Source organism: Protopterus annectens, chromosome 8.part0 (genome assembly GCF_019279795.1).
Source record: "Protopterus annectens isolate FY-2018-M chromosome 8.part0, PAN1.0, whole genome shotgun sequence".
In the NCBI taxonomy this organism is placed as follows: Eukaryota; Metazoa; Chordata; order Ceratodontiformes; family Protopteridae; genus Protopterus; species Protopterus annectens.
Window position 1 is genome coordinate 1,290,190,472 of NC_056741.1, and position 24,201 is coordinate 1,290,214,672.

General features: G+C 42.0%; 1 protein-coding gene across 6 annotated transcripts in view; it reads left to right on the top strand.

The window, feature by feature from the left end:
- ARHGEF1 (Rho guanine nucleotide exchange factor 1) overlaps positions 1–24,201 on the top strand; it is a 3,019,431-nt gene that overhangs the window by 2,192,414 nt on the left and 802,816 nt on the right. For 4 of the 6 annotated variants that reach the window (XM_044080805.1, XM_044080807.1, XM_044080808.1 and 1 more), the window contains 2 exons: positions 9,041–9,214; positions 10,360–10,541. In XM_044080805.1, coding sequence (XP_043936740.1) covers positions 9,041–9,214; positions 10,360–10,541 — 356 coding nt within the window. The remainder of the gene's footprint in view (positions 1–9,040; positions 9,215–10,359; positions 10,542–24,201) is intronic. The other 2 variants (XM_044080809.1, XM_044080810.1) reach the window with 1 other exon arrangement.

Genomic DNA, 24,201 nt, shown 5'->3' on the forward strand with positions numbered 1-24,201 from the left:
TCTGAATATCTGTTTAAAGCTTCTTCTAGCCTTTTGTTGTTTGAGTTGATATACTCCTTCAGTGTTTTGTTTATTTTAATCAGCTCTGACTACATTTGACTTTTTTTCCTCTAGTTTACTGGAAGTCACTCTTGCACCAAAGCTGGAGTTTGCACTGCATTTTGCTGAGCAACTGCTGAATTCTTCCCAGTCTGTTTTTTTCCTCACTTTTTGTGATTGATTTTCTTTCAGATTCTCTGAATTTCTTTTTTTGTGGCATCCAGGCAGTGCCCTTACTAGCCAGTTAATGAAATTTACCCAAAAGTACAAGTGGACTGTCTCTGTCTTCTGAGTTTTTCACACTGGGAAAGCTGAAATTAAACTCTTACTCAGTGTGCAGCCATCTTGGAAGTCCCAGCAACAGTCTTTTGAGATTTGCAGGCTGGAAGAGTGCATTTCTGACAGTTAGATGGCCATTAGCTACAAGTATTTTTGTTTGGTGGGGTACTTTCTGACCTTGAAATCCAGTACAGTCTACCTCCTTTCTAACTCTGTAAATATGCTTTACCAATTATTTGGTGTTGATGAAGTTGCATTCAATGTTTATAGTTCTGCTGGATATCCAAAGGCCACTGGTTTTAGTCAGTGAGCATGACATTTTTGTTGCTTGAAGGAGTTGTGTTTGTACCTGTGCATTATGCAAGGTTGGGAGTCTACGTGGTAAAAATACAGTTAAATGGTCATAGGCATTTTGTTTATTAGAACTATAATGGTATAGCTTAAGGTCTTCTTCCTCAAAGACTGATTTTTTTATTAATTTACTGAAGTTCACTAGCAATGGACTTCTTCATGCTTGAGTACTAATCACTGGTATTACAAGGTAAAACTGTATTGTTACATTGTTGTGACACCTTGCACAGAGAGCATTTAGAAAGTAAGACTAGCTGATGTGGATGTGGATTGCGGTGGTAGTCCACAAGAGAACTCTAAAAGCATGTAAACCATTTAAAGTAGCACACAAGGTTTCAGTTGATTTGTTAGAGCTGCATTGCTAACACATTGCTGGGCCACCTGCCAAGTAGATAGAATGTTTATTCCTGAATTTACTCTAAGTTTTATTATTAGTTGCATTTGTGTAGTATGCTGAGGTTCATCATATTATGTGTTTTTCATTTGTTATTGGTAGATGTCAAGTGGGTAATGTTACTGTGACTGAGATTGCTTAGCGTTTGCAGAGCAGTCTTAATTATTGATAAGCAGCAATGATATCAGTTTAAGACCAAGTTCAGTTTAATATTTGAACATATAGAATATATTTCATGCAGTAATGAATATAATAAATGTATACTTGCTGCAGTATAAAAACTCTACTAATTTTCTAATGAAACCCGACATCCATGTCTGCTGTGATATCCATTATCCCTGTGCACTCTAATTGCACTATGGAGTAAAGTGCACTTGTGTCAAAAATGCCTCTTTGCAGTAAGGCATCACAGTATTTCTTTAACATCAGATAAAAAAGCTCTTCTGTGATAAAGAATTGTGGTACTTTGGTGATTTCAGACCACAACAGTGAAACAAAGAAATGTTTTGGTGATTAAAAAAAAGAGCACAGGAGTTGAGGGAGGAGTCCAATGCTAAGTCAACAATAAAAAACAGTTTCCTTTTGAGGCATTACGAACAAGGTTTTGGAATGCATTTTATTACATGAACTGTGAGATAAGGAAAGATTGTGCATTATAGTATTGCCCTTGACATATGTGGGTGTTGGGCTGGATGAGGTGAATATCAGAAACTTTTGTGACAAAGATTAGAATACAAGTGTTTGCGCAACACTCCAGAACTGTTAATTTGGACTTGACTGGCATAAATGTAGATCTGATGATGTCAGTTTTTATTCATTCCTCAACTGATGGGATTGGATCACATCCTGTGATCCAGCTCGGCTGTTATGCAATCTTGTGGCCTCTAACAAACTCTCAAGCTCCTTCCTTACCCATAATGCATCAACCTGTAACATCTCGCAGATCTCGTTTGCTGCTTTAATGTCTGGGCATGATCGCCTTCAGCTCTCAAGTGTACAGTGGGAGATGAGCCTTTTTTGATTCTTATGTAAAAAAAATCCTTATGTATGACTATTTTTTTAATCTTTAATTTTATTTTTAATTCATTACTGCTGTCTTTTTTTCATGCACTTTGAGTGTAAACTTTCCTACCATCCTTGGTAGGCCTAACCTCCCTTCCCCACTCCCTTTACACTTAGTGTATACCTGTTTCCTTACATAGTTGGTATATTTTTCCTCTCTACAAGATTATTGTAGTTCTTCTTTATCATTGTTGACATTTAACTTTTCCTCCTCTTTCTGGTTAAAAAAAGTTTGGTACTTCTGTTAATTTTTTCCTTCAAATGTCTGAAAAAGGTCCTATAGAAAGTGTGATAAATGTGGACACAAGTTGCTGTATTCCAAAGCCCACAATCTTTGTGTATGTTGCTTGGGCCTCGCTCATTTATAACAGATTGTAGAATCTCTCGTGGGTTCTGTCCCCTAGGACTAGCTGAAGGAATAATAAATTGCTGCCAACTTCCTTCTCCAAAACCATTACTGGGGCTCATTCCCCCAAACACAAATCTAAAGACTTTACTAAAAGGTCTAAACCTTCTGAGTCTTGGATCTGAAATTACTCACAGTCCGACCCTTATCCGATCCATTCAAGCATGTTCCAGATCCTACACCCTCGGATACGAAACCTTTGCAAAAAAAAACTTATTGTCCTAGTCTGGATCCAGTCCCATCCAGAGTGCCCATTCCCTTTTTAGAGATGTACTACAAATTGCCATGTGTAGCATCTTCTCTTTCCTTCAGGAGTCTTACTGAAGCAGATGTGGAGAGGATTATGAGGAAATTCTTCATGGTGCAAGTTCAAGTGGGAGTTCAAAGTCCAGTCATCTACTACTCCACCCATTACAGCACCTTCTTTAATCCAACCTGTTGTTTTAGATTCCTCGGATCCAAGCATTATGGGTCCATCTGGTTCGGATGCAAAGAAAGCACAGTCTTTGGATCTAAAATCTGCTCTGAGTGCACCAGCTCTGACATCCTTGGAGCAGGATGACTCTCAGAGCCAAAGCATCCCTGTCTGTCTGATCCAGGATGTTGGAGTGAATGCTGAGGTTTTCGGAGCTGTGTCTTCCTGTTGAAGCTTCGACACTGGATAGCTCGGCCCCAACTTCTACTTCAGGTGGATTGTTCTCAGGGTAGAAGGAGGTGATGACCCAGAAACTCGATTTCTCAGCTCTGTTGTGTTCCTTCTCTCTGGAGCAATCTGCCTTTGAGATTGTGAAGAGAGTGTTCTCTGCTCTGGCAGGTCAGATGGGTCCTGTCCCCTCAGATCCTCCCTCTACTTCTCAGATAACTTTGCACCGTGATCCTCAACATTCTATCCCACAGGGACAGCCACCTCAAAGCTTCCAGACTACCTAGCAGGGTATCCTAATCTCTTCTGATTCTTCACCAGACCACCCCACTGAGGAAGTACCTAGGAAGAAAAAGTGCAAAAGGAGGTACTTAGATTCTTCTTAAGAGTCGGTCATTGAGGATACTGATTTAGATGAAGGAGAATGGTCTCCAAAATCACCACCCATTGACATATCATTTAGAGCCATTCTTGAGATCCTTAAGCAGAAGGGTGAGTAGCTTCCCAAGACTCTTCTCCAAAGGAATCAGTATTTCTGGAAGTCTTTGGAATTAGCCCGTCTACCTCCTTGGTTACTCCACCTGCTGATGATCTCAATGATTTGATCTCTAAGTGGGCATGGAAGGAATCTGATATGGTTGAGCCAATCCCCAAGAGACCAGACCAAGATTCTGGCTCCACCAGTAGGCAGGGAATTTTGGGGCAAAGAGGTTCCAGTAGGTGCCATGGTCCTGGTGGCAGCTACAAAAAAAGAACTTGCAGAACAGAGTTCCAATGTCCATCCTTCTAATGGAGTGTCTAGGGCAATTGACAAATTTGGGAAGCATGTTTATGCTTCAGAGACTTTTGCACTCAGGTTGCTGAAGTATTTGGCACATTTTACAAGGCTACAAAGAGATTTGATTAAAGAGCTGTCAAAGCCTGCCTCTTGAAACAAAACTGCTGAGGGTCTATCTTCAGTAGTGTCTCAGTTGGCTACCCTACAAGCTGCATCTAATTGTTGCACGAGGCTTGTCTTGCAAGCTGCAGAAGGTGTCTCAAGGGCCGTGGTTTCAGGTATTTCCATCAGTAGCCATGTTTGGATGCACCTGTGTGATTTTGCAGAACCCTTCAAGTCCTTGTTCATCATTGCTCCTGTTGACGGCACTTTTTTTTGGCCCCACAGTGAAGGGCACACTGTCCAAGTGTGAGAGAGATGGAAAGACCCTGTCTGCAGTGGGCATGCTTTTTTCGACCCCTCAAAGGACTTTTTCCAGAAATCAACTGGGAGTCAAAAAATGTGGTTCAGAAAGTCCCAGGGTCCTTTCCAGGACACACGTGGAGATAATTCCCCCAGAGGCAGAGGAGTGTACTGTAATGGAAATGATGCACCCGTGGCAGAGGAGGCCTGCAAAACTGGGGGTCCAGAGATTCCTTTTCCGACAGACCCTTTCAGCGCTCCTGAATGGAAGCCAAATTGCCTACCAGTGGAGGCAGTCAGTGGTCACTTATCTCTGCACCAGAGAGTGAGGCTAGATATAACAAAAGTCATTTGGTGCAGAGGATGTTCCACCCAATCAGAGGAAAGCAGCAGAACAAGAAATCCAGAAGCTGCTAGAAAAAGAGTCCTCCAAGAGGTCCCACCAGTCAAAATAGAATCCGGAACTTACTCAAGATTCTTTTTAGTGCCAAAGAAACCGGGGCTGGAGACCTATTTTGGATCTCAGTGTATTGAACAAGTCAGTTTCGACATCCACAGTTCAGATGGTCATGGTTCTGCCCCTTCTGCCCTTTCTGGGCAAGGATGATTGGATGTGCTGAATGCATCTTCAGGATGTGTACCATCACATAAAGATGAACAGATGATCCAGAAGGTACTTAGCCTTCTGGCTGGGAGCCATTCAGTATCCGTTCAGAGTACCGCCCTTTGGCATCACCATAGTCCCTAAGGTGTTCACCAAGTGCATTGCAGTGGTAGCAGCTCACTTGAGACTGCAAGGATTCTGGATGTGTATTTAGATAGCTCATTACCTCCCCAACCAGGCATCGACTGATAGAAGCACGAGATCAGGTTCTATAGACTGTTCACATCTCAGAATAACTGTAAATTACAGCAAGTCTCATTTATAACCAACCCAGACATTAGAATTCATAGGAGTAGTGTTCAGCACAGTATCTATGGTAGGTTCTCTTCTACTGTCAAGAATGCAAGTGATAAGGATGCAGGTCAGGAAAATAATTTGCAGTACCAGAATGAATTTCAGCCAGATTGATTCTGCAAGCCCTGGGATCATTGTTAGCGGCAATAATTTTAGTGCCTTTAGCAAGATTCTACATGAGAATTCTACAATGGATGCTAGGAATACAGTGGTCAATGCTTTCTCAACCTATGTCATTGAAGATAAGAATAACTCAGGTATGCAGACGATACCTTTACTGGTGGATGCAGTTGCAACAGGTGTTACAAAGTAGTTCTTTCATCCTCCCTCAGCCCAAAGCCATAGTGGCCACAAAAGCTTTCCAGGTTGGGTGCGGTGGAGAGGGGGGTGCATTTCTTAGGGAAAACAGTCCAGTGCACTTGGTTCCCCCGAATAGGCCAACTTGGGATATGTGTTTTGGAGATGAGAGTGGTGCTTTTGGTGTTGCAAGCATTTTAAGACACTCTCCCTCTTGGGACATTTGCAATCTAGACAGACAACATTTCAGTAGTCTGGTACATCAGTAAATAAGGGGAAACCAACTCTTATCCCCTGAATTGAGAAGCCGTCAGAGGGCAGCAATGGGTGATGTATTCCACCCACTTTCTAATAACACATATTCTGGGGAAGTCCAGCATGATAGCAGACAAACTGAGCAGGTCCAGCTTACTACCTCACGAATGGTGTCTCATCAACAAAGTGATGGAAATGATTTTCAGACAGCAGCCTTCCTGCAGTCTTTTTGCGTCTCCCCTAAACAGCAAGTGCAGCAGCTACTTTGCACTGATCCCCCCCCCCCCCAGATGGACTCACAGAGGGATGCTCTACTGTATGCTTATCCTGTGACATTCCTAATTCCCAAATTCCTTCAAAAAGTGGCCCAGTTGAATAGCAAAGTCATCCTCATTGCATCTTACTGGCCTCGACAGATTTGGTTTCCCTTCCTTTGGCCTCATCTACTATATCCACCTTGGATTCTGAATCCAGTTGCAGACCTCCTGTCTCACCAGACAGGCATGGTTCACCCGGATTTCTCAAATTCTCAAACTAACAGCGTGGTTTTTCCAATTCCTTTAATAGCCAGACAACCAATATTCGCTTCCTCTATCCGTTCCATACTTTTGTCTTCCCATAAACCTTTTACTAGGAAACTCGGCAGGAGTAAATGGTAAAGATTTGTTTGTTAGGCAGAGCAGTGTCTGATAGACCTCTTCTGAGCTCCAGTTCAATCTGTTCCTGAATTTTTAGCGAGTTTATTTAATGAAGATGATAGTCCATCTTGCAGCAAGCTCTAAGTTACATGCGCAATTTCAAAATTCTTCACTGGCTTCCTTTAAACTGTGCAAGGCCTTTTTGAGAGGTCCTCTTCTGTTAAGACCCCCCTTATAAAGACCCTACACCAGCATGGGATTTAAATTTAGTACTGCAAGCCTTAATTCATTTCCCCTTTGAACCGGCAGTTACATGTGCTCAACTTTTAACCTGAAAAACTGTCATTTTAGTTGCAATTACATCTGCTAGAAGAATTTCAGAACTTCCAAGCATAATCTCTTAAGCCTCCATGTTTGATTTTTTCATAAGTATAGGGTTACGTTGATTACTAGTGTTTCCTTCCTAAGGTGGTGTCAGAATCCAACATCAACCAATCCATTAACTTTCCAGTATTCTTTCCAAAATTTACAAGTAAAGGGCAATGTATGCTGCACTTACTAGATGTTCGTAGACAATTATCTTTCTGTCCACACAGAACAAAAGAGATTGGAAAGACAGATCAACTATTTGTTTCCTTTGCACATATTAAATTGGGTGAGTGAGTTACAAAGGTAACTCTACCTAGATGGTTGAAAGATTGCATTTTATGTATAACAAATTAAATCTCCCCTTACCAAAGCCCTTAAAGGCTCACTCAACCAGATCTGTGTCAACATCTGCTGTGTTCTAGTCTAGAGCTTCTAAGGACAATATATGTGCAGCTGGAACTTGGTCAAATCCTCATATTTTTATCACTCATTACTAACTAGATCTGGTCTCAAGGGGAAAGAGCAGTCTTTGGCTCAAACGTACTCAGGAATATCCTTCCTTAGAGTCCACCCAGGATTTTAGGTAGCTGGGGACTCTGTCCCATTAGTTGAGGAATGATTGAAAATTGACATCAGATAAAAAAGTTATGTACTCGTCATAATGTTCCATCTGTGTTGTCTATTTTCATTCTTCCTCAACTCCCCACCCACCAAACCCCACCATTTTTAATGATTGACTTCTGGAGGAATGAAAGACTTCAAGGACACCAAAGTCCTCTGTGTTGAACTGCAGTTATGGTATATCATTGTAGTTTTCCTGTCGAGCAGTAAACAGGATCTGAGAGATGTTAGGGGTTGGTGCATTATGGATAGGGAAGAAGCTTGAGAGTTTGTTGGAGGCCAAAAAGTAGTATAACAGCTGAGTAGGATCCGAGGATCGGATCCAAGCCCATTCGTTAAGGAAGAATGAAATTGGACAGCACAGATGGAATGTTATGGTGAGTGCATAACTTGTTTTGCCAGTTGAATGCACTTATCTTAGAAAACAACAATAATTGAGACCAGAGCTCAATCCTGGTTGAGCAGCATGCAGGCTACCAACCTGACAGAATGCAGGCTTAAAAATTTAGGTTAATTTTGCCTTAAGCACTGCTCTAGCATGTACTTCAAAGATAATGAAGGCTACATTTTGAGTAGGTGGCTACTACCGTTGGGAGTTGTAAAATACTGGAAGCATGGCCTGAAGATACTGTGATAGGTTTGTTCTGTGGTTTATAAAGGTGTTTGAGTACCAGAGGGAATTAGCTGCCACTGTGAAGAATTAAATTAAAAAAGTAAACATGAACATGTTTTTTGCTGTGGTTTCTTTTCATAAATAAAGCATATCAGAGTTTGTATTTGATATAGTCAGTACACTAAGCTGAGAATGCATTACCCAAGGCACACTGTTTATGAGATGCTGCCCAAAGAATAGCCTACAATGAACTTTAACCAGGGATCTTGTGGTGGGCAGGCAGTCTCCCCAAAGAACTTTAGCATGTACAGAGTGTCGTGGGAAGGGGTTCCTTAAACATTCTATATGTAAAGGTCAGCAGAAAAACATTTTTACCTTGAAAAACTATGTTGCTATAACTGCTTTCCCAGGCTAGGGGTTTCTTCATGTAGATTCAGGCCAGAGCCCATCAGGTCTATATGATTCAAAACAAAAGGAGAACCAAAGTTGCTGCTTTTTCATATATTACACAGCAGCTGTACATTCATGGTGTTCTACCAACTGCTTTGACTAAGTGAAATGGTTACTAGGTTGGCTTGACTTTGGCTTGAATTGCACATGGAAGTCAGGTCAAGCCAGACTTTAATCTCAGTCTAGCGTCAGCTTGCCTACCTCTGACTGTTTACTACATGTAATGCTAATTTGAACTATCTTGTGGTATAATTTTATATCATTTTTTTTTTTTTTTTTTGTTAGATAAGTAGATTAGTAAAAAAAGTGAAGTTCTTTCCCATTCTGACATCATCTCTGTTACCTATTGCATGCTTACCACTACTGCATGTTCTCTCTCTCTTTTTTTTTTTTTTTTTTTTAATCAATCCCCGACTCACCATTGATTTTTCACTCTGGGTGGTGGGTCCTTCCTTCTGTGTGCTGTCCTCACCGGTGCCTGAAAGACTGACTTCTAAGTTGGGGCGTTCTGAGAGTCTGCGTGTGTATGAGCGGAAACGTTCACAGAGGGGTTCATCGAAGGGGAAACAGCCTCGTTCCAGAAGTGATGTTGATCTCGATGCAGCCGTCAAAGCATCTAACTTACAACAGCAGCAGCAGGTGCAGCAAGGCTCACTGACGTAGGTGTTGATTCTTAATGTGTGCTAAAGTCCTCTGACTTGACAGGTAGAGTCAGACTTTGTTGTATGCCTGAACAAGATGCTGTAGCACTAGTAATCTCAATTTGTTAAAATTCTGTCTAAAAATATGTTAATAAATGTTTTTAGTAGCTCTGAACAATTGCAGTAAAGAGTACCATTGCTTTGTAATTCAGCTTAGTGTATGACATTTTTATTTCTTATTATGCTTGAACAATTTAAAGCCATTTGTTAAGTTAGATATGTTAATTTAATTAGTAGTCAAATGCAGCAATGTGGAAGAATACCCACTTTAATATTAATGTTTGCAATTCATGCCATTTTGTGCTATAATATGATAACCAGCATAGCCTTTAGGACAAGAACAAAATGTGTATGATTGTGTGCCTATGCTGAGTGCAGTACTGATACTCATGATTCCATTATCCTTCCTTGTGTGTAGGTGTGCACTCTAACATACTAGGATGTACTGAGAGTACCTTTCTTGAGTGTGAAGGAGACAGATGTCATGCTATTTTTCTGGGAAGTGGGGTAGGACATATAACTGAATAGCTCTTTTGCTTATGGGATGCAGAAGAAATGATGTTTGCGCATGCATTAAACCATCCTGTTATGCCAGTAGGTGTGTGGTAGATTTACAGTAGCTTGCTTCTGTAGCTGTTATGAGAGGCATGGAAGTTTGTGTGCAAGTCTGCTGTGCAGCTGAAAAGGTGCTGTTAATTTTGATCACATTATATCCCATATTTTGTAAAATCTGCCCCTTTTCTTGCAAGCCAGCAGTGCTTGTTGTAAAACACCCTAAACCTGTTTTACTGTGATAATTTGCGATTCCAGCACTGTACTTTGTTGTTTGCTGAGTCTTCTTGTCCCTGAAACTAATGTGGCAGAGATTTAAGGTCACACACACACACGCGCACACAGTTTTTCAGGGGACTTGGATTAGACATTAGTGATGTGCTTTGTAGCATGTGGTGTGTGATTAGTCCATTTAATTAAGTGCCCTGGAGTTTGGATGTGTTGGAGAACTTTGTGGTCCACCTGGTAGCACCAGCAGTATGGATTTGCCTCTGAGTATGAGATTGTGAAGTTAGTTTTAAGAAAAAAAAATGCATTTCCTTCTTTTCCAGCCTTGATCCTGGAGGGAGTGATGGGGGAGAACCCCCGCAGCCCTTTCTGCCTTCCCAGTCTGGGGAGCTTGAGCCGCCTGTTTCGGAGGATAACGACCCGCCAAACTGGCGTGACCTCGTTGGACCCGAGACCCTCTCCAGACTGACGAAAAGTGAAATCAAGCGGCAAGAAGTGATAAATGGTAGGTCAGCTCTTCTTTATGTATAGTAACTGCTTTGCTATTTGTCATTTATATCTTTTTTTGTTTTTCTTTGGTTTGACTATAAAAAATGTCTTGGATTACAGGTCATCAGATTTCTTTTGAAAATTTCATTGTTAATATAAGTTTTTGCATAGATTATGTTAGTATTGTTAAGCTGTCTGTGCCACTTATATATGTTGCTGATTCTGCAAGTGGCCATTCTTCATTGGATGTCTTCTTTAGGTCCGTAAATCTTCATCAAATGATTTTGCATGTTTTGTGTTTTAGGGTCTTTTATTTGTTGTCCTGTATTTTTTATTTATTTATTTATTTTCATAAAACATTGTTTTACTTTAAAAAACACATACACACAGTTTAACTTTGTTTATTTCAGTAGCTTGCTTTTTTTCATTCATCCATTTTTATAGCTGATCATTCAGGCGCAAACCTGTAATTGACACAGTTTTAATGCTGTATGTACATTTTCCAGTTTTGTTATCAGCATATTCTTATTCAAAATGTTATTGTATTCTGTTTTCTTACATTGCAAGTGTGAAGTTGAAACCCTTCATGTTTCCTGTTGAATAGTACTACATTTAAACATGTTCTGCTTCCCCGTACTCCCCTTGCTGAGGGACACAACATTTCTTGCTTTTTACTTGTAGCACATGTTGTACCTGCTGATGTCTTGGCAGCTGTACATCACTGTACCTGAATCCAAGTTATCTACGCTATGGCTTCATTTATGTCAGCTTTTCAGTGGAGCAGTTAGTACCTATTTAAATGTGATTAGGTGCTATTCCATACCAGTTTCAGAAAGGGTTATGTCGCAGCTGCACTTTTATGACTAATTTAAACAAGGTGGAGATTCCAGAGCATTGCATTATGCAGTTTTGTAAATGTGAGTACAACACCAAACCACATTAGCATTTAATAAATGCAGTGGTAGGAATGTACAGTGTACCAACTTACAAAATAAAAAAGCTGTTGGTTCATTTGGGAATTGTGATGATCACTAAATCCTGTTTCAGCAAATAAGTCACTGAATTGCCTAGTTGTCATCGATTTACATGGTAGTCAGATTGTGTTGGGTCAGCTGTTGCCATTAAATGGGGTCTTACACTGTGGTTTATGTTGTGCGATCATGGTTTAATTCATTCAAGGAAGCAGAAGGGTTAGATTTATTACCCAAGTTAATGTGGATTGTGTATTAATTTTATTTATACTGTTTGATGTGTTCTTGGCTATGGGTTTTGTATCATTATGGCTGATTTGAGAAAGGTACTTTCTTTAGAGTGATGTTTGTCTATATGTCTTGGCTGGAGATTTTGTATTCTATAAATAAAAGAGGGACCTGGTATGGTAGGCTGTTAGCTGGCAATTTTTAGAGAATGTGTAATATTTTTTGTTGGTGTTTTATGCTGTTTGTCCTTGTGCCTGTGCCTGGCAACCATTCAGCCTCTCCCAGTTGGATTCAAGGCCATTTGTTCCATAGTGGTGGAACCTGGCCTCAATCCTCTAAGGCAGATATTATTAGGAAAGATGTCATTTAGACAGTCATGGGAGTTGTTTTGTATTGTCAAAGACAGTTTTGTTTTATTAACTTAACTTCTGTACTGCGCAGAGGGATGTGTGACCTCCACCACTACCAGAACCACAGCCCCTTCCCCTATGCAATGCATACACCATTTCACTTACTCAGTGAAGGTTACCACCAATCAGCAGCTTAGTACACCACATGTAAGCCCCCAGGTCATGGTTTGCCCCCTTTTTCTGAAAGACTGCTACAACTTGAGATAGGGAAGTTCTTTCCAAGTTGTTAAGAGTGAATGTCAATATCCCACTACAATAACATAGGGGATTATGATTGGGTTTCTGACTCTAGCCAACTTATGTTTCAGACATGGATGTCAAGAAAGAGCAGACTGAAACAGACTGCCATGCAAGACTTTTTTTTTTATTTATTCGCCTGTCTTCAATATGTGCAAATGCTTCATTCCAAGAGCAGTGTCTGAGACTGCCTAGTTAAGTGGTTTGCTTATTGTTGCTGAGTAGAAAAAAACTGAGGCACTCAAACTCTTGGCTACAGGTTAAAACACATTATTAACTTGTAACCACCCAGGGGTTTATATTATCTTGCCAAAATGGCAGTACAGCGAATGCCATTTCAGCGATATGTGAACATCGATCCACCACTTCAGCGAATGGCCAGAACATCGATTTTTTTTCCAAGGAAAAAAAATCATTAGTCCCAACACACACAAAACAGCATACCTAACATAAAGTGGGGGCTGTGCCCCCCACACACTCCCTAACTAAATATACCAGCTCTGAGATCACACTACAGTGGGGAAAAGGGCAATTGCACGGCAACGGCCAAGTGATTTTTTTTTTCCCTTGGAAAAAAATCTATGTTCTGGCTGTTAGCAGAAGTGGTGGATTGATGTTTACTTGTCGCTGAAATGACATTCGCTGTGTTGCCATTTCGGCGAGATAATATAGACCTGCCACCCAGTAGTATAGTGCTAAACTGTGAGATGGCAGCCATATCAAGAGTCCTGATCACATCTTACATTTAGCCACACCCACAGTGACATCATATTGCTTGGCTACACCTTCTATGTCCTACTTTGGGCATTTGAACAGGTGGTAACCCTATTCATGTATAAAATAAGTACCCCCTTCTAATAGACTTTAGTTAGTCTAGTTGTATCTATAAACAAAAACCTTTGAAATATTTATTTGTAAATTGTAATACACCCCTTGTGGCTGTTGCCTAGCCCCTAAAGATATTATGTATTTCTTATATGAACCTATGAAAATTAGTCACATCATCTTATTTGCATTACAAAGCATTTCTCTATTATCATTTGCAAATCTTTTACAGTGTCATTGCTTTGAAAGGAAAAGACAACACATAGTTTTTGTTTATTCTTCCATTTTTAGCCAAAATGCACAACCCCACACTTTTGCAAGTAAATTAACTCTCTGTTACATGAACTCTGTATTGCATACTGTAACTGTTTCAAGTCTTTCACAGATTTACTCAATCTGTATTTTTAGTGATGCTGAAGTCACTTCATAGTCATCAGTATTAGCCATCAAAGTACATTTATCACTCCAGGAATGTCCATTAAATATGTTAAACATTGCTGGATCTAGTGTTGAAGTCAGTAGTATCGCTGTTTTGAATTCCATCCAGTCTGATAGAACATTTAATCTGTTGGCATTTAACCAGTTTCCTGTTATTTTAATGTTATTTTTGCTCAGTACTTATTCAGCATTAACCATTATACAGTAGAATTGAATGCCATATTGTTTTAACAAATATTACATTGAAAGTTGTTTTAATTTGTAATTTCTTATGTGTACCCATAAACATCTCTGTTGTACATCTTTTGCAAATACACAATGGGTTTTGTTGTATGGTTTTATGAATACACTGTTTATTTTGTAATATTTTTGAATTTAATTTCAAGATTTTACCCACTACAGAGGCAACACTGACTATTCTGCTATTTGTTTTGAATTTTCTTCTACTCTGTTAATGGATGGGAAGTATACTGACATTTTTTTAAACTATAGTGACAGTTTGCTCTCTTAAACAGCCAGTATGTAAAGGTTTGATTAAAGCTGAGAGGTGTTCATTCTTGCATATGTTCTTCGTGTTTCACTGTTGCAGTCATTACATTTGTGTAATCTTCTTGCAGGTTGCCCTCAGTCGGCCTGATTAACAAAGTCTTGGGTCCTGCGTCGGTTGCTGGCCCTTCTTCCATGACGTCAGGTTGTCAGGGGTATAAAACATGCAGTTGACGCCATTACATCAGTCCTTCTTGCCACGCTGTGCCAGAAGCAGAAGCAGTTCGCAAGTGCCAGTAAGCCGACTCCTGAAATTTTTGTTTTCGAGTTTCAGGACCGAAGTCTTCAACTTAAAGCTAAGTACCCCGTTGGGGAAACTTTTTCTTGCTCCTTACCGATGTCAGTTAAAGTTATTAATTGCATTGCTTGTGGAAAGCAAATACCTCATGAAGATTTTCATTCATACTGTATTCCTTGCTTAGGCCCTGACCACGACGTATCTTGCTGTCGGTTTCGTGCTTTATTTAATCAGCGCACTATCCGTCGTCGGTATATTTTTGCCTCTAAATATTTTGGTTCTCGGTTTAGTTATCCAGAAATGTCGTCGGTTAGCTATCTGACTACCAGGATTCCGAAAAAACGCAAAGGTAAAGACAGAGACAGGCTGCCGAGGTTCAAAACTGCCACCGACGCTTCTCCTAAGCCAATCGCCAGTTCGCCGGTACTCAGTGAGGCGCTTTCGCAGCCCCTGATACCCGCTACTTCTGATTCGCAGACCTCTACTGAGACCCATTCGGAGTCCGGTATGCCACAAGATACTTCAACTATGGAACCCGCAGATGTCTCTACCTTGGATGAGTCCGGAGCTGCTGTGCAGGCAACGGCTTCTGAGGGTGTATTCAGGCGTACAGACTTGCATATTAAATCGACACCTCCTTCATTACTAAGGCCTAAATCTCGATGCATGTCTAAAAAACCGACGCCCAGGCCACATGCTCAGGCCCCTATGCCTAAAAAACAAATGATAAAAATGGCTGAAGATCTAATAACTCTAATCAGGAGCAGTCAACTCCCCCCCCCCCCCCCCAATCTAAGAGGCTTAGGGCTGAGCTTGATTATGAATCTTCTGATCAGGATTCTGTTTCTTCTGGCTCTTCTGATGACCTGGATTTGTCCTTACCTACTGATGAGGATTCTGATGCAGAGGATTCTATTCCCTCTGCTTCCCCTCCCAAGGATTTTTCATTTGGGGAAACTTTGCATACTTTTAAGGGAGCATTTTCACTGGGAAAGCCAGGAATTTTCTGATTCAGAAAAGAGGCTTAGGGATTTCCTCCTACCTCAGCATAGGCCTTTGGCTATACCTCCTGTACTAGACATTGTTGTTGATGTTTTCTCGGAATCCAGTTTGGCCCCTGATTCCATGCCTCCTGCTCCTAGTAAACCTGACAGATATTACAGGGTTCCTGAGTCCCACAAGTTCCTTTTCAAAAATCCTGTTGCAGATCCAGAGACTATTTCTCAGGGGCCCAAGGGCATTAAGGCTTCTACTGCTAAAAATCATACCCCTTCTGATAGAGACTCCAGGGCGCTGGATAGATGGGGTAAAAAGGTTTATACTTCAGCAACCTTGGCAATCAGAGCTTTAAACTGCCAATTTCATTTGTTAAAATATCAGCAACGTCATTGGACTGCTTAAACAGAAAATGATGTTGATTCCTGACTGTGTGGAAAATAAAGATTTACAGGACTTATTGCATTCTGCTGAACAAGTTGGAAAACCTACTTTGCAATGTGGTTTTGATTCTCTAGAGGCCTCTTGCAGGGCTGCTGTTACTGGGTCTGTGCTTAGAAGGCATGCTTGGCTTAAGGAGCAATCTTTGCCTGATCATGTTAAAGCTAAATTGTTGGATGCTCCTTTAAATCAGGACCGCCTGTTTGGCAACAAGGTTGAAGAAGTTCTTAAAAAGATGGAAGATAAAGCTAAATCCATGCAAACTGTTAAAGATTTTTTACAAGTGCAACCTCCTAGATTTAGTAGGCACTGGCCTACTAAGAATTGGTCCTTCCTGTCCCTTCCAGGTCTTCTCAAGCCAAACCCAGACAGAACAAAAACCCCAGGTTTCAGTCCCAAGGGACTCTCAGAACTAAGCAGTGGGGGGCCTCCACTTCCAAATCTGGAAATAGCAAGACAACCCCCTATGGTAAACAGTCTCAATGACTTCCTTTTAAAGTTCCCAAGCACTTATCGTTTGACCATCCCTATGGGGGGAAAGATTGCTCTTCATGCAAAGAACTGGGAACTCATAACCCAGGACAAACGGGTTTTAAATATAGTGTCCCAGGGATACCGATTTCATTTCCACACGTTGCCAACACCAAATGGGTGGCCAGACCTGCCCCCAAATCAGTGGGCAGAGGCTCAAAAACAAGTACTTTCGCTCTTAAGCATGGGGGCTATTCAACTGGTACTAGAAGAGGAAAAGGGGCAAGGTTTCTACTCCAGACTTTTTTTGGTACCCAGAAAAGACAAATCATGGCGTCCAATCCTGGACCTGTCTACTCTAAACACCTTTCTGGAGATTCCAAAATTCAAGATACTAACTCTTCACCAGTTACTTCCTATGCTAGGCAAAGATGCCTGGTTGGCAACACTTATTTTAAAAAAGCATACCTGCACATCCCAATCAGGGAATCTTGCAGAAGACACCTACGCTTCAAAGCAGGCTACACGCATTATCAGTTCTCTGCACTGCCCTTTGGCTTGTCTACTGCGCCCAGGGTATTCACAAAGTGCCTGGCTCCAGTTATTGCATTTTGCAGGCAAAGAAGTATTCAAATATATCCATTCCTGGACAATTGTCTAATTCAGGCAGAAAGCCAGGGCATACTTTTGAATCATCTGGCGTTTGTAAGAAGGGTTCTAACTTGTCTGTGGTACACCATAAACAAAAATAAATCACAACTGGGAGCAAACTTGAGTACAACTTCCCAGATGGCTTACCTCATGCCAGAAAAGCAGATTCATTTGGTAACCTATTTCAAACAAGTGGCCACAAAATCCCGGCTATCTGCAAGACAAATACTGCAAGCCTTGGGGTTCATGGCCTCCTGCATTCTTCTAATTCCATATGCAAGACTGCATATGAGGAAACTACAGTGGTATCTAAAAAGCCTATGGAGTCAACATTCTCACAGCCTAGAAACAATAATTCCTATCATACCTTGCCTATGCCTAGAATTCCACTGGTGGGCAGAGGCCTGCCACCAAAACAAGAGACTACCATTCACACTACCCCCTGCCACCCAAACCCCAACAACAGATGCATCAGACTATGCATTGGGGGGGGGGGCTCGCTTGGCAGGGAAGTGCATTCAGGGCAAATGGAACCCAAGTCAAATGCACCTACATATCAATCAAAAAGAAATGGTAGCTGTACAGAATGCTCTGACAGCCTTCAAGGACTACATTATTCCAGGATAACTAATGGTAAAGACGGACAACACCACGGTTATGTGGTACATAAACAAATAGGAGGGGTACACATTCCTACCCCCTCTGCAGACTAGCCATGGCATTGTGGAACACAGCCTTGAGCTACCAAGTGCACCTACAAGCTCAATTCCTGTCAGGAAAATAAAATACACTAGCAGATGGACTAAGCAAAAACCTCATGGACCCACATGAGTGGAAACTGGAACCAAGGATTTTCAACATGTTGACAAGCGAATGGGGGAGCCCAGACATAGATCTATTTGCCTCCCCCCAGACCTACCAGTTGGACAAGTTTTGCACAAGGACTCCCCACAAACAAGCCTGGAAAATGGATGCTCTGTCTCAGCTGGAAAAACCTATCGGTCCATGCCTTCCCCCCGCTGCCTCTGCTCTCCAAAGTTCTACTAAAAGTCAAACAGGACAAACCAGGGATGATCTTGATTGCTCCAGACTGGCTGCGCCTACACTGGTACCCCCTCCTGCACAGTGTGTCGCAGTTATTTCCATGGCACCTGCCTTAGACCCCTTCCCTGCTGTCTCAGCAGGAGAACCAAATTCTGCACCCTCAGCTTCCAGCATTGAACCTTGCAGCCTGGCTAATCACTTAAATTCACCCTTATCATCCCTCAGCAAACCTGTGATGGATGTCATCTTATAGGCAAGGAAGCCTAATAATAGAAAATCTTATGCTGAAAAATGGAAAAGATTCTGTGCCTGGAACCAGTCTCAAGGGATGAGCACAGCAGCGCCCTATTTACCTCAGATTTTGCAATTCTTAACTGAGATGCTTCACAAGGGCCTGTCTTTTTCCTCCATTAAAATGCACGCCTCCACCATCTCAGCTCAGTATAACACAGAACCTCCAATCGTCTCTCATCCTCTGCTCAAGCAGTACCTCAGAGGGGCCAAAAACTTGAGACCACCCAGGAAAGCTCCAACCCCTGCCTGGGACTTTAAATTTGTATTGGAGAAACTCACTCTACCTCTTTTCGAGCCAGCTGCTACTGCAGACTTCAAATTTCTTTCTTGGAAAACAGCTTTCCTTTTAGCAATCACTTCAGCTAGAAGGATATCTGAATTACAAGCCCTTATGGAAGTGGAGCCTTTCATCATCTTTCATGCGGACAGGGTGTCACTCAGGACCAATCCATCCTTCATGCCCAAGGTGGTGTCCAGTGTGGCTCTTAATCAGTCCATTCATTTGCCAACCTTCTTTCCCAATCCACAGAACAAAGGGGAATTGATTCTGGATTTCTTGGATATGCACAGACAACTTAGATTCTACTTGGACAAGACTAAACCTCAAAGAAATTCTGAACAACTTCTGGTAGCATTTGCTGCAGATGCAGAGGGAAAGGCTGTTTCAGAACAAACCATTTCTAAATCGATAAACCATTGCATTCATTTCTGCTATAAGCACCATGGAAAACCTATCCCCCAGGGTATCAGATCTCACTCCACCAGGGCTACATCTACTTCTGCAGCCTTTCTCAGAGGTGTTCCTACCAGGGACATCCTAGAAGCTGCTACCTGGAGTTCTGTAAATACTTTCACCAAGCATTATCACGTGCCAATTTTCTCTAAATCCAGAGCTGGCTTTGCCAGTGGTGTCTTGCAGGGCCTTATAGCTGGCCCTAATGCTATATAAACTCCTTTTCCCAACCATAGCTTTGGGAATCTACCCAAATGTAATGACTGCAACAGTGAAACACGAAGAATATAGTACAGTTGTGTACACTTACCATAAATGTAGATGTTCGAGTTTATTCACTGTTGCAGTCCTGGTTACCCTCCCTCCAGCCCCCTAACTTCTTCTGGCTATACCTCTACTTTCTTTTACTAAGCTTAAAAGCCTTTTTGGTGTATTTGCTTTTTGTTGGAGGTATACCTTTGTGTTTTTGTTTATTTGCTCCCCATTAGGGGGGCACCTGACATCTGGGGCAAGAAAAACTGATGTAATGGCGTCGGCTGCATGTTTTATACCCCTGATGATCTGACGTCATGGAAGAAGGGACAGCAATCGGCGCAGGACCCAAGACTTTGTTAATCAGGCCGACTGAGAGCATCCTGCAAGCAGATTACCCAAATGTAATGACTGCAACAGTGAATACACTTGAACATCTACATTTATGGTACGTGTACACAACTGTACTTTGTTTTTAATGTATTTGGAATTTTATGTGAGTACCTACTTTACTTTTCTTTTCAGTCCATCTGATATGTTTTAAATAGGCCCAGATTTGTGGCACATGGGGGTAAAGTTATGGTTGCATCCCTGATGACCTTGGATTGATTAAAGCAGCCCAGGTGCTGGAGGAGCTGACTGGAAAAAGTGAAAGTCCACAGCAGATGCTGGCCTGCCCCTCCTGTACTGTGAGAGTACAGGGTGGGAGGTTGGCATAATGGTTAAAGTATTTTCCTTAAAGTTGCAAGGTTTAAGGTTTGATTCTCACATGGGTAACTTGTTAAGCTTAAAATGGCCCACAAGTGCAGTTAGTCTAGTACTATTCCATGAACCTTTGAAAGGGATAGCAGTGTCCTTCAAGAATGACATCCGCTGGTGGCCAGGTGTACTAGCAAGTACAGCATAAAGGGCCTTGAACAAACACTCATTAAACAGCCTGTTTGTTCTGTGGGAGGCATTAGCCATGCACTGTGGGACTTCCACTCACATAAGCTGCTGCAAGGGGGGACATAAGATAAAAGAAACTTGACATCTGCCTGAGTGACAGTGTCCAGCCACCATTTCTCACTCATGGGTAATGAAAGCATCAGTCTCGTCATGAGAGAGACAATGGTCAGCAAGCAATGGCGACAATGTGCACAGAAAAAAATAAGTAACCGTTATTACTCCATTATAGATTGTCATCTAATTTCTGGAACCATTCATTCTAGTTCGTTCTGTATCTTTCAGCTTTTTCTGATGTTAATAGATTTCACTATTCATTGACTGTGTTCTTATAGTTGATACCGCCGTTGTAATTTAATACTTATCCAGTTCAAGGTTATAGTGATAGTCTGTCCTGGAAGCACTGTGTGCAGGGCGAGATACACCCTGTGTAAAACACTCGTCCATCGTAGATCACCACTCCCACAGGCATGCAGTTTGGAGGACATGTCTGTTGAGACAGGGGAAATGGGAGTATCTAGAGTAAAATCAGAAATGGGAGTATCTAGAGTAAAATCAGAAGTGCAGTGAAGGGCTTAAAGATTTCACACAGGCAGTTACTGGGAGTCAGAATTGAAATATAAAGCTGTAAGAAGACAGTAATGCAGCACAATGTGCCATTTACCACAAACCTTGCCACCTGTACTGTTCTACCTTAAGCTGGATGGTTTCTTGTGAACTTGAAGATCCAACCTTTTTGCTTTTTTAGATGCTTGGATCCACGGCTTTGACTCTTTCCCTATCCGCAGTTCCCTATGTTCCCCAGATTACCTCAGAACTTGTCTGTTACTTGACCCTTCAGAAGATGCGATTCAGTGACTCTGATTTTTTTTTTTTGTCATAAGTGAAATTTATAGCTTTTTTCCTAAGATTTCCAACTGCCTATACTGTTATCCTTAAGGAGTTTTGTTTTTCTCCCTTTTTAGTGCATCCTCACTTTTTCTGTATATTCTTGGACTTTTCTAAACTTAATACTGGTTTATTTGTAGTGGTGTTTATTGCTAATGATAGTGGTTTGTTGTACTGTTAAACAGCAACATTTTTTTCCTACCAATATGTCAGACAAGACTACTGTATTTAAGAAATGTTTGGCCTGAGGCCATAAGATTCTGCTGCAGGATCTGTATTCGTCATCCACTGTCCGGGAGTCTTACATTTAAACTCTGATTATGCGATATGTTGTACTTTCGGGGCTAGGGCACTGTAGAGACACCAAGATAAACTTGTGCTGAAGGACCACCTTCCCACCCAAGCAGCAGATTCAGCCACTCATGCCCCAGAGGTTACTTCTCCTTTGGCTGAGAAGATAAACAAAGCCGAAAGTTCAGAAAGAGGAAGAAAAGGAGAGAGAGACAGAGAGACAAGCTCAAGGAATCAGGCAGAGAAATAGAACAAGAAAAGAAATCAGAAAAGACCAGGTAAAGTTCTTTGGTGCCATCTGTGGCTTCTGGCTCAGTACCAAAGATGCTAAGATGCTAGGATCTAGAATTTTGTCTAATTCAGTCACTATCTCCCCCTCCCCCCATGTTTCTTGCCATATCCATTGAGTCTGAGGCTTCATTCCCCATTCCTACAAGAGAAGCACTCTTCCTGACCACATTCAATGGCTTCATTCTGCAGGTCCTTCTGTTCTTTTATTTAGTCTTTTGGAAGCCAGTGTTCTCAGGTTGATGTGGAAGTTCCTTCGGACACCGATTCACTTGGGGGTCATTTTATTTTATTTTATTTTACATTTGTTGACCGGGCTAGTCCGGCTGGATATATGTCCATTTTCAGCAGAGGCCCGAGGAGAAAAGCTCCACTATATACTAGTACAACCATAACATAACAAGGTACATAAAAAAAGCACAGTAGGATACAATATTATAGGCATGTAAGAGAGCTAAAATAGCTTAGTAATAGTATAGAAGCAAATGCAACAGAATGTAATCAAAACAGTGAGGATTCCTAGTTCTATAATCTTAACCATGCAATCATACTAATGTTGAAGGAGAGAAAATAGTGACTCACCCCTAAGTCTGTAGTAATATATACAGTATTTACAATAATGATAACACTTTTAGTGCTAGGGTACCAGGTCATCCTGGTGCCAACCCCTTTGCTGGTTCCAGGTATGGCCCATACCCACCCCTCCTCTGGTTTCTCCTTTTCCGGTCAGACTGATCAGAAACCCATGGACCTGAGTCTGCCCCATAGATCACGCACGTTAGAGCCGGCAGTGCTTTCAACTTTGTCCACGATGGTTTCCCTCACTCTCTTAACTTCTGGTACTTGATGGATTGGAATGAGTCTGGAGCCAAAGCTTCAGAGATGAAGCTCAATGGTTGGGGCCAACTCTGAAGTTTTTGGAGTTGTATCTTTCCTTCAGAGCTGCTGTCTGCCTCAGGGCCAGGTTGTGTTGAAGTCAAGGGAGCACCCTGTACACCCAGGTTTAGTCTTCGGCATTCAAAGTGTTCAGGAAAGTTCTCTCCAGGTCCAGTGAAGAGGTCTTTCTGCCACAGACGGTTCCTTCCTGACCCCTTGTAGATCCTGTTTCCAGAGTCATTCATCCTGATCAATATGGAGTGTCAGGCTCTGGGGTTCTTGCCAGGCAAAGCTGTCTGTCTGACTCTCAACCTTCCCCAGAAGCTCATACAGGGGAGGATGTTCTTCATCTCACATTGCTGCAGTCCTTACACTTGGGGTAGTCCGCTGTCCTCGGTCGGCCCGAATATCAAAGTATAAGGCTGACGTCGGTCAAGGCGCATTTGACTGACATCAGAACGTCAGGGTACAAATGCACATGACCGACGTCATATCCTCAGTCTTTTTTGCCGCATGGTCCGATGCAGAAGCAGCATTGCAAGTGCCGGTTGGCGTTCTGAGATTTTTCGATTTCGAAGTTTCAGACCGAGTTCAAAGTTGGCTAAGTATCCCGTTGGGGAATATTTTAGTTTTTTCTTGCCTCAGTGATTTACTGGATGTCAGAAAAAGTCAATAATTGCATTTATTGTGGGAAACAGATACCGCATAGAGATTATCATACTTTGTGTATTCCTTGTTTAGGGCCTGAGCACGACGTTGTTGGGTGTCGCTCTTGTGCTAGATTCAATAAACGCACTATAAAGAGAAGGTTGGATTGTGCCAGGTTAGTCTTTGGGAAGCGGTGCAATTATAAAATGCCGTCGGATGCTCCGACGCCCGCTTCTTCGAAGAAGCGCAAGGACAAAGTAGTTAAGCCTAGGCTAGAAGAACCGTCTGTACCAGACGCCGGTTCTTTAGAGGTGTCAGTGGAGCTGGTGGTTCCACCGGAGGTTTCTTTGGGATCCCAGGGAGAGACTCTGTTATTGCAGGATGTGGCCTCTCAGGAGGCAGGCCAGGCTGATGGGGCTTCTCAGGTTACTATACTCCCCTCCCTGCCTAGGGTGGTTAGGCCCTCTCCTTCTGTTTCCAAGGCTTCTCCCAGGGGCAGGCCAGGTTTAGCTTCAGTTGGTGTTACCCCTAGCTCTTCAGGAACTGTGCCCAAGAAGCATATGCTTAAAATGGCAGAAGATTTGATTACTTTGATTAGGGTTCTATGCCCCCTCCTGATAAGAGACCTAGGGTGGAGCCTGAGCTAGGGAGTTTTGAGCAGGCTTCAGATATTTCAGAGTCTTCGGCTGAAGACTTGCAGGAGTACTCTCCTTATTCTGATTCTGATGTGGATGATTCTACTCCTTCTGCTTCTCCTCCTGAGGATTTTTCTTTTTCAGAAACTCTTCATTCTATGAGGGAGCATTTTAAGTGGGAAGGTCAGGACTTCTCTGATTCCAGGAAAAGGCTTAGGGAATTTTGTTTTACCCCAGCATAGGCCTTTGGCTATACCTCCTGTTTTGGATGTAGTGGAAGATGTTTTTACAGAGGCTTCTCTTAATCCTGATTCTTTGCCTCCTGCTCCT